At 35.1% G+C, this 9,105-nt stretch overlaps 2 protein-coding genes and 1 long non-coding RNA gene across 5 annotated transcripts; 2 read left to right on the forward strand and 1 right to left on the reverse strand.

The window, feature by feature from the left end:
- The first annotated feature begins 297 nt into the window (after positions 1 to 297).
- On the forward strand, positions 298 to 1,176 carry LOC112777666 (B3 domain-containing protein At2g33720-like). Its single transcript, XM_025822064.2, has one exon. It carries the CDS (start codon positions 394 to 396, stop codon positions 1,012 to 1,014), a length of 621 nt encoding a protein of 206 aa, XP_025677849.1. The 5' UTR covers positions 298 to 393; the 3' UTR covers positions 1,015 to 1,176.
- A 1,518-nt stretch (positions 1,177 to 2,694) lies between these two features.
- Positions 2,695 to 4,880, reverse strand: LOC112775514 (uncharacterized). The gene is made up of 3 exons (XM_025819170.3): positions 4,673 to 4,880; positions 4,276 to 4,484; positions 2,695 to 3,282 (listed from the first exon to the last, which is right to left on the reverse strand). The coding sequence occupies exons 2-3, from the start codon at positions 4,465 to 4,467 to the stop codon at positions 2,923 to 2,925; spliced, it is 552 nt and encodes a 183-aa protein (XP_025674955.1). The 5' UTR covers positions 4,468 to 4,484; positions 4,673 to 4,880; the 3' UTR covers positions 2,695 to 2,922.
- A 277-nt stretch (positions 4,881 to 5,157) lies between these two features.
- LOC140181855 (uncharacterized) lies at positions 5,158 to 8,324 on the forward strand. Of its 3 annotated transcripts, none has more exons than XR_011877425.1 (3): positions 5,158 to 5,489; positions 5,798 to 5,943; positions 7,347 to 8,324. It is a non-coding gene; the product is annotated as an uncharacterized lncRNA (long non-coding RNA). The 3 variants fall into 3 exon arrangements; XR_011877424.1 differs by having other exon boundaries at positions 7,358 to 8,324; XR_011877426.1 differs by having other exon boundaries at positions 5,170 to 5,489; positions 7,387 to 8,324.
- Positions 8,325 to 9,105: the final 781 nt, after the last annotated feature.

Consider the following 9,105-nt stretch of genomic DNA (forward strand, 5'->3'; position numbering starts at 1 on the left):
ATAATATGGTATTAATTTTAATAAACTGATAATTATAAAATAAGATAAAATAAACAAAAAATCAAAAGAAATTTTTTAATTCAATGAATATGTTTAATTGTGTTTCAATATAAATAATTTTTTTTTTTTTTTCAGAGAAAGGAGGGTCGAAGACCCCAAAAGCAAAAACGGGAAACTGAAACCTCTTAACAGAAAAAATTTATCTTTGATAAAACTCAAAAGATGTATTCATTTTAAAAAAAGATAAGATATTAAATGATTGATATCATTACTTAGATAAATGATATAACTGATTAAAAGATTTAGATATGAATGATAAATGAAATGGTACTTGAAACTTGACTTCCTTAAAATTAGTATATATAGGAGAGTATGGGTTCTTTCAAATAAGAAATGCAAAGTGATAATTATAATCCAAGAATGATGATAAAGAAGAGAAAGAGTTGCTGCTTGCATTTGAGATTGAGAAGTGGAGCGGAATGCGATTCTTGTGATCAAGAAAATTATGATTCTTTCACTTGCTTATCAATGGCGGTGGATGCATGTCGTGAACAAACCTCTTCATGTTTGGAGAGAATCAAGAAGAGAAAAAGGGAAGAAAACAAGAAACCGTCGTTTTCATGGGGATGTTCAACTGAGCTAATGATGTATGACGATCCATGGAAGCTGAAGAAGGTGCTGAACAGCAGCGACGTGGGGAGCTTGAGTAGGCTGTTGCTTCCGAAGGAGATGGCGGAGCCGCTGGTGGCAGCGGTGTTGGGGTACGACGAGAACCAGAAAGAAGGAATGGAGGTCGAGATATGGGACGTTGACACACAGTCAATGCACAGTCTTGTGTTCAAGAGATGGGGTTCTTCTAGAAGCTATGTCTTCATGGCCAATTGGATTAAAGACTTTGTCAAAAGAAGGTCTCTCAAGTCCGGCCATGAGGTTGGTTTCCACTGGGATCCTTATGCCAACCGCTTTGATTTCTCTGTTCTCAAGGCTGCTACAGAGGAGGATTTCTCAAACTGAATTGTTTGCTTTGGATGAGGAGATGGAATTTCAGTAGTCTAGCTTCTTTTACTTTCTTTTCTTCAATCCTTGTTTTTTATTATATTTGTTATCAATAACACAATTGAATTATACAAAACTTTTGTTTGCAGACTTGCCTTGTAACAAATATATATTATATTTTTCTTCTTTCTCTTTTCTCTTTGTTAAGGGTCAAATTATGGATTTTTTTTTTCTACTTTAAATTAAAAGAAATCATTATTTTATCAAAAAAAAAGTAATCAAACTTTAATTTTCATTTTTTTTTGGCATTTAGTTAGAGTTCGTCGCACCCTCCATAAATATCAGACTGGGTGAGAAAAAAAAATTGGAAAGTTGAATATTGGACAATACCGCCGGCGGTCAATGGCAAGTTGGCAATTATTATCATCGTCTCCAAGAGTATATAGAAATAGACAAGAGTACACAGAAATAAGCCATATTTAACAATGGTGCAGCAGGAATGGTGCTTCCCACCACCTTAATTTTGAAAAAATCTAGTTTGGTTTAACAATGGTTGCCATTGCCAATAATTATAACTAGCTAATAATTAGCTAATACCTTTTATAACATTCAAAATCATACTTAGAGGTTTCTTGGCGTTTCTGGTAATATTGTTAATTTATTAATAGATCGTCTTAATTTTGCATTATTTGAAACTAGTGGAAATTTGTTGTGTATGATGCTTAGTTTGTTCTTAATCCAAACTTGGTCCTTGCAGACTGGCAGACCAAACAGCGTTTGTTAGGTTTTATAATTAAAGTTGAAGATTAAGATTATTTGGATAAGATGTTATATTAAAACCAGAATCGAGTAAATCTGGTTTAGGTAAAAAAAATTGGTCAATTATGGTGATTTTCTCACTCTAATGTGATCCTTTGTTCTATTATGCCATGCTGCATAATTTATAGGGTTACAAGTCCAGGGTTGGTAGTTCTCAAAACAAGTTCGGCATGATCAAGTTGTCCAACTGACATTGTTTTGTGCATGTGTGTTTAGGTTTTAGGGTTTAGTAATGACAATTATAAATAAATTGCAAATGTTGATTCCCAATCTCCACTTTGCTTTATTATTCCAATACTTGCCTCTTCATTTGGGTGGATCTCTGTCTAAGTGTAAAGAAGAAAGCCTAACAGCAGTAAGGAAATAGTAACCAACATCTCAGGTGAATGACAGCAATGTAGTAATGTATTTTACAGACTAGTCATGATGCTTCCTCCATCTGACTCTGTACATTGTTGCATGTGCAAAAGGAGCATGATTTAGTTTCATTGCATACTCAATTCCAGCATCAACCTGTTGCAGCTACAAAGGACCTAGTTGAACAAAACTTCCAAGATGGTGGTATTGACCCACATAATGTTGAATCCGGAGAATTGAAGAAGCTTGATAGTTTTGTAATTTGTGTTATTTTGGAATAGAAATTTAAATTGTAATTTGTGTAATTTTAGAATAGGCATTTGAAGGTGTATTTGTATAATTTTGCAACCATATAATGACATTAGATAAAGAATTGGTATGGATCATTGTACTTTAACTGACCATGATAAAAGTCCATCAAGGAATTTTCTCCTTCTAGCTTCAAAAAATAAAATAAAATAAAGTAAAAAAGAGAGTACGTTTTTTTTTTTTAAAGTATTCTAGCTATTTAACATCCAAACATAAAACAAATTCTATCATAATCGATTTTAAAATTTCAAGTATATTGTATACATATATAGTCAACTATTGAATAATCTTTCATAACTAATCCAAAGACACTTGTTTGGCTTGAATGGTCGACTCTTCAAGGTATAAATGATACATATACTTTTGTAACTGATCAGTAATCACATCAATTCAGTACATGAAAAATGCATCTCGTTGAAAAGACTCCCGCAAATCCTACAATCATGATGGTGCCTTGCCGGTTACTCGCCCGGCAATCCATCCGAGACCATCATACAACCCTTCTCCAGTGAGGGCACAACACGCTTGTATATGCCAATCATGATCCTTGATGCTGTGAAGAGATAGCGCATCGGTGATCTCAGCAGGTGTCATGGCATCCTTGATATCTTGTTTATTGGCAAAGACGAGGATGACTGAGTGCTGCAATTCGTCGTGCCCCAGCAACCTGAAAAGTTCATCCTTCATAATAGAGATCCTTGCTCTATCGCTACTATCTATCACCGCAATCACAGCATGTGTTCCTCGATAATATGTTGCCCATGATGTCCGGAGTCTTTCTTGTCCGCCTAGATCCCAAACCTGAAATGAAGAAAACAGAGTGAGTAATACGGTCAACATGTACAGTGGCAAAGCTTGGAACTGTTTTACAACATGCTAACTTCATGAAAATATGCACAATGTAAAATTGTCACCAGGAATACAGGACAAATTTGAAAAATAATTAGCAAGAACTCAAACGAAGGTTGAAACTGTCAGCCTTTACAAAACCAAAAGAATAGAAGTAGAAACATAGTTTTAAGCCATAAGGAGATGTCTTCCTTTTCAACTGTTGATTTAATTTGGGATCACTTCAGTGCTCATGAAATGTTTCTTTAGCGAATATTCAGAGATTGGCATGCACTGTTATAGCTAAGTAAGCTTTTTTTTTTCCATCTTGATTCTTGGCTAATACCTTTTGTATCCATGCAAGGATGACCCTCTTTTGTATGTAAACTATTGAGAGGAGATCATTCCCACACAAACAGAAACACCCAGCATTCAATTTAGTAGGCCAAAAATGGTGATTTGATATTTTGAGACATAAGACTTAAGAGTATCCAAAACAGTCTTAGAAAACAGAGAAATAACACATGAAAACTGATTAATATCCACAAATTTCGTCAAGAACTATCTTCAGTACACATGTTTCATCCAACTATCTCCAGAACAAGATTTTCAATATAAAAAACAAAAAACTAGAAGTGAATTTTACTGACGACGAGAAAAGTGAGTAACAACTGGTAACTATATCTAACCAACTCTAAATAAGGCTTCTAGTGTAGCATACTACCCCCACTCAATCCCACCCAGAAAATGTAAAATATTTATAAGGCTTTTTGCTGTATATGTTCTATCAAATGAAAGACTGAGAAGAAACATTTATACAGATACACAAACCCCTACCCAATCACCAACAATACTAAATAAGTAAACAACAGCTACATGAAAGGGAAGCATTGAAGCAAGATAAGCACATTAAAACAAAGTGAATGGTGTGAATTGATGAAAGAAGGTTAAGTAAGTGAAAGGCACCTCGAATCGAATGTTTTTGTAGACAACCTCTTCAACATTGCTACCAACAGTAGGGTTGGTAGTGACAACCTCACCAAGATGCAACTTGTAAAGGGTAGTGGTCTTCCCAGCATTATCCAAACCAACAACAACAATCTTATACTCCTTTGCAGGGAACAACATGAACCAGAACCGCGATGCCATTGCCCCCATCTTCTTCAGATTAATCACTTAATCAATAATCACGCAAACCAATTAGCTATTCCAATGAAATCCCATTAACTTTGAGAGAAAAGGGTATCTAAAAATCTAAATTTCAACCAAAAAAGAACCCAACTTCCGTTGGATCAAATCAATGTCAAGGGTATGGGTATCGATAAAAGTGCGGGAAAAGAAAGAACGAAGAAATCGATCAAACCTGAAACCGGTTCCAAGGAGATTGCGAATAGAATCGGAATTGGTCGACGGAATTGGAATCCAGACGGAAGGAACCCCAAATTTCCTATTTTGCGTGCACCAATTCACGATTTTGTCGTGTGCTTGTGTAGTGTTTTTTCTTTTCCAGGGAAGAGAACAGCGTAGGAATCTTAAATTGTGCCGACAGCGTGGCGACCCACGTCATTTACAATCTTTTATTTTAGATCTTTGTATAATAAGCATGGTTCTGAAAATCGAACCGGACCGGCCGGTTTAATCGGATTAACCAGGAACTGGTCACTTAGTCGGTCCGAGTAAGGTCAGAAACCGTCTGACAAAAATTGGTAAAAAATTGGTCAAATCGACAGTTAACTGGTAAACCGGGAGAACCGTCCAGTTTTTTAGCGGTTTTTGATTTGAAAGTTGAAATGCTAAACGGCGTCGTTTTGGCTCTTTTAAAAAAAAAGAAAGAAAACACCTAAACGTAAACGAAGCCCTAAATCCTAATCAGTTTCCAGAAATCACCCAAGCAGTTCAGCACCCATAGCCATCAGCCCTCTTCGTAGTCTCATAGACATCAGCCTGCCACCAGCCCACCACCACCAATCGAGCAGCCCACCGCCATCGCCGCCGCATCCCGCAGCCGCAGCAGCGACGACGTTGACCATTGCAACCACCACCGCGCCCTGCTTCGTCACCGAGCTCGCCTCCTCTTTCGTCGTCGCCGAGCTCGCCTCCTCCTTGGTCGTCGCCGAGCTCGCCTACTCGTTGGTCGTCGCCGACACCGCGTCCTCTTTCGTCGCCGTTACTCGCCCCCGGTAATATTCTGTTCTTGATTTATTTACTGCCTTCTGATTTTGATTTATGAGCTCGCCTCCTTCTGATTTTCTGTGCTTGTTTTTATGATTTATTTGTTTGCGATTTTGATTTATTTGCTGCCTTCTGATTTTGATTTTCTGTGCTTGATTTTGTTTTTTTATTTGCTGAGGTTATTTGTTCATGATGAATTTGTTTGCTGCTTCATTATTTTGGTTTTTGATTTTCTGAGGTTATTTGTTCATGATGAATTGATTTTGATTTTTGATTTGCTGAGGTTATTTGTTCATGATTTTCTGCACCCCCCCAGCTCTCGTCACTGCCACAGAGAGAAGTTGAATCTCTTTGCCCTGCATCGTTCCGCCGCTCTCTGCGCCGCCACCACCAACTCTGGGCGGCACTACTTCTGCTCTTCTTCCCCTTTCCATTTTCCAATCTGTCTCTGCTACATTCCAGGTCCCCTGCCTCATCCCTGCTTCCTGCTCTATTTCTTTACTTTCTTTTATTAATTCTGTTGTTAATTTTAGTTAGATTGCTGATTAATTCTGTTTGTTAAGTTAGATAGATATATATACTGTTAGGTAGCTAGGTTGTGGTTAGAGGATTCTAGGCCTGATAATTGCTCCGTTCTTGATTATCCAACATGGCTTAATACTGCTTGTTTACTGAATGATGTTGGTGTGATCATTGCTGTGCTGTTTCTGTTTCATGTGACCTGATTCTACCTGTTGTCCTGCTGAACTGTACTTGTGAAATTAAGTTTTGATGCTGCCTCTGTACATGCAATCCATGCTTTTCTCATGTTAATTACAATTTTTGGATTCATGTGCTTGTATTTTGCTGCTACTTGCTGCTCAAATTTCTAGAAATTGTTCTGTTTTTAAACTTGCTACTTAAGAATTGAACGTGGCACTTTTCAAATTTTTAGTATCACTATATTTCTCTTCCTTAATGATCTATGAAGTTGTTTAATTATAAACTTTGATGTTTGAAGTTATTTATGAACCTCTAATATTAAGTTATGGATAATTTATTATGTGAAATTTTAAATTTTATTAAGTTAGAAATTATTGAATTTATATATTTAAAATTATTTTTAGATTTTTTAATAATTTTATTTAATATTTAATTAAACCGGTTAAACCCGGTTGAACTCGATCGAACCAGTGAACCATTGAACCAGTGACCTCACCGGTTTATTGACCGGTCTGGTTCTCACAACCTTGATAATAAGATTGATCTTTGTTACCTTTATTTTTTTTTTTGGGTACATATTACCTTTATTTTTTTAACTTTTGATGGTTGGCATTAGGGGTAGCAAACGGGCCAAAATTTGCTGGGCCGGTCTGCATAATTCATCGAAAAAGACGGATTGGACTAAAAATTTGAATCCGGTAAATTTAAAAAATTTGTCTAACTCGTACCGCCTAATCCATGAACTTTGGTGGGCTTCGGCGGGCAGGATGGACTTTTCCACCGGGCCAGGAATTTTTTTGTCAGGGCCATTTTTTTAAAAATTTCTATAATGTTATTGATCTACAAGAGGATGAAGATGATAATTAAAGATGTTTTAAATTATATTTTAGATTATGTTTTATATTTAATTGATTATAAACTTGAAAATGTTTAATTATATGTTTTGGACAATTATTTGTTTTGCTTTGGACAATGTTAGTTTTATTATTTTGTTTTAAAAACTTGGTTTATGATTATGTTTATTACATATTTCTAATGATAAATACTTTAATATTTGTGAATTTAGAAATTATAATTTTTTTATGTCTTTAGAAATTATAAATTTATTGAAATGGTTGTGAAATTATATATATTGTTTAATATTTAATAATTTATAAAAAAAGAGATTTGACAGACTTAGTTCGCTAACCCGACGTTAAGCAGAGCGGCCGAGCAGGATGAGATAGCAAGAAGTGTCATGTAGATAAACATTGCTGCTGACATATGGAACTTTAAAGCACAGATATTGGTAGGATGATTTGAATAATTGAGTTGCAAGAAGAGTTGTTTGCGACCAAGCAAGGTGATTTGAGCATCACTGCATACTTCAACAAATTGAAGGAATTCTGGGAAGAATTGATCATTTTTCTCCCGTACCAACATGCAAGTTATGTGTTGAAGAGGTCTGGACTTGAAATTGTGAGGAAGTACAAATAAAATATGTGTGTGGTAAGACTGTTGAGAGGCCTCAGTAATCAATATGCTGTTGTAAGATCACAAGTAATGCACATGAAGCTGCTTTCCCATGTTGATGTTGCCTTCTTATTACTTCTGCAGCAAAAAAAAAATAGAATGTAGAACCAATTGAATGTAAAACTTAGATGGCCAGTACAGGTGCAAAGTCAAATTTTACTATGAACCCTAAGCAAGCCAGAATATGAGATGGGATAGAGGTGGTAGAACCTCATATGGAAAAGAAGGCAGAACTCAATGATACAAGCAATATGTTTTTTGTAACAAAAATGGTCATACAGAGGACACATATTACAAAAAAATGGTCTTTCACACCATATGAGAGCTAGAAATGGGGAAGTATAATGAACAATATAATTACTAATGAGCAAGATGAAGAAATCAACAATGTACCTCAGGAAGTTCAGAATGACTTTAAGATAATATTTTCTGCAGACCAAAAGTTGGCATTATTGGCATTTTTAGAGAAGCAAAAATCGCAACAGCAAAGTCATAATCAAACCATTACATTACCATGTAGCCAATGTATTGCATTTCTCATGCCATTAGCCACAACTCTTGGGTCATTGACTCAGGAGCCATTGACTATGTTTCATATTCAATTCAAGCAATTAAAAGTCTCTACTACATTAAATATGTGCATATAAACATACCTGTGGAACTCAAACTGTCACAGATATAACTAGTATCATAGGTTGCGTTTGTTTACAGAGACAGAACATTAAGACAAGGACACATAGATACAAAATCGTATTTGACAGATGAGATATAAACAAAGACATTATGTTCAGAGACACTGAATTAGTGTATTTTGTGTCCATCCTAACAGGAAGGACACAGAGACACTAACAAGGGACATAATTTATTTTTTATTTTTTTTATTATGCTTGTTAATTTTTTATAATTATACTTTTTATTATTATATTTTTCTTCTCAAATTTTTTGAATGAAAAAAAATGAGAATAAATTAAATTTTCATAATTTATTCTATTTTATTACTAAACAGAATACAAGGACACTAAATTTTGTGTCGCTGTCATTTATGTCTTGTTTTGTCCTGTTCTTAGAAACAAATACAGCCATAGAGTTCACTACACAATTTCATTTAGTATATGCATTGTTTGTTCCAAAATTTAAGTTCAAGCTAATTTTGGTGTCAAAGTTAACTGGTGATCTAAAATGCAAAATTATTTTCGATGATTCTAACAGTGATATATAGGATAAAATTTTTAAGAAGAAGATTGGAATAGATGAACAAAAAAGTGATTATATGCATTTGAGGAGTTAAAACCAATCACAGCAACAAACGTTATATTAGCATTGTCATCTATGGTATTGCCTTGCAACTCCAACAAAGATGATTCAGAAGCAATTTGGTATCTTAGATTAAGATACATCCCACCTTAGAGA

The sequence above is a fragment of the Arachis hypogaea genome, chromosome 19 (genome assembly GCF_003086295.3).
Source record: "Arachis hypogaea cultivar Tifrunner chromosome 19, arahy.Tifrunner.gnm2.J5K5, whole genome shotgun sequence".
NCBI classification, from domain to species: Eukaryota; Viridiplantae; Streptophyta; class Magnoliopsida; order Fabales; family Fabaceae; genus Arachis; species Arachis hypogaea.

Excerpts from the sequence above, each read along its gene's own strand:
- LOC112777666 (XM_025822064.2), top strand. The coding sequence starts at position 394 with ATGCAAAGTGATAATTATAATCCAAGAATGATGATAAAGAAGAGAAAG.
- LOC112775514 (XM_025819170.3), bottom strand. The coding sequence starts at position 4,467 with ATGGGGGCAATGGCATCGCGGTTCTGGTTCATGTTGTTCCCTGCAAAG. Across the intron at positions 3,283-4,275 it reads ACAAAAACATTCGATTCGAG|GTTTGGGATCTAGGCGGACA; the intron begins GTGCCTTTCACT and ends TCTTCATTTCAG.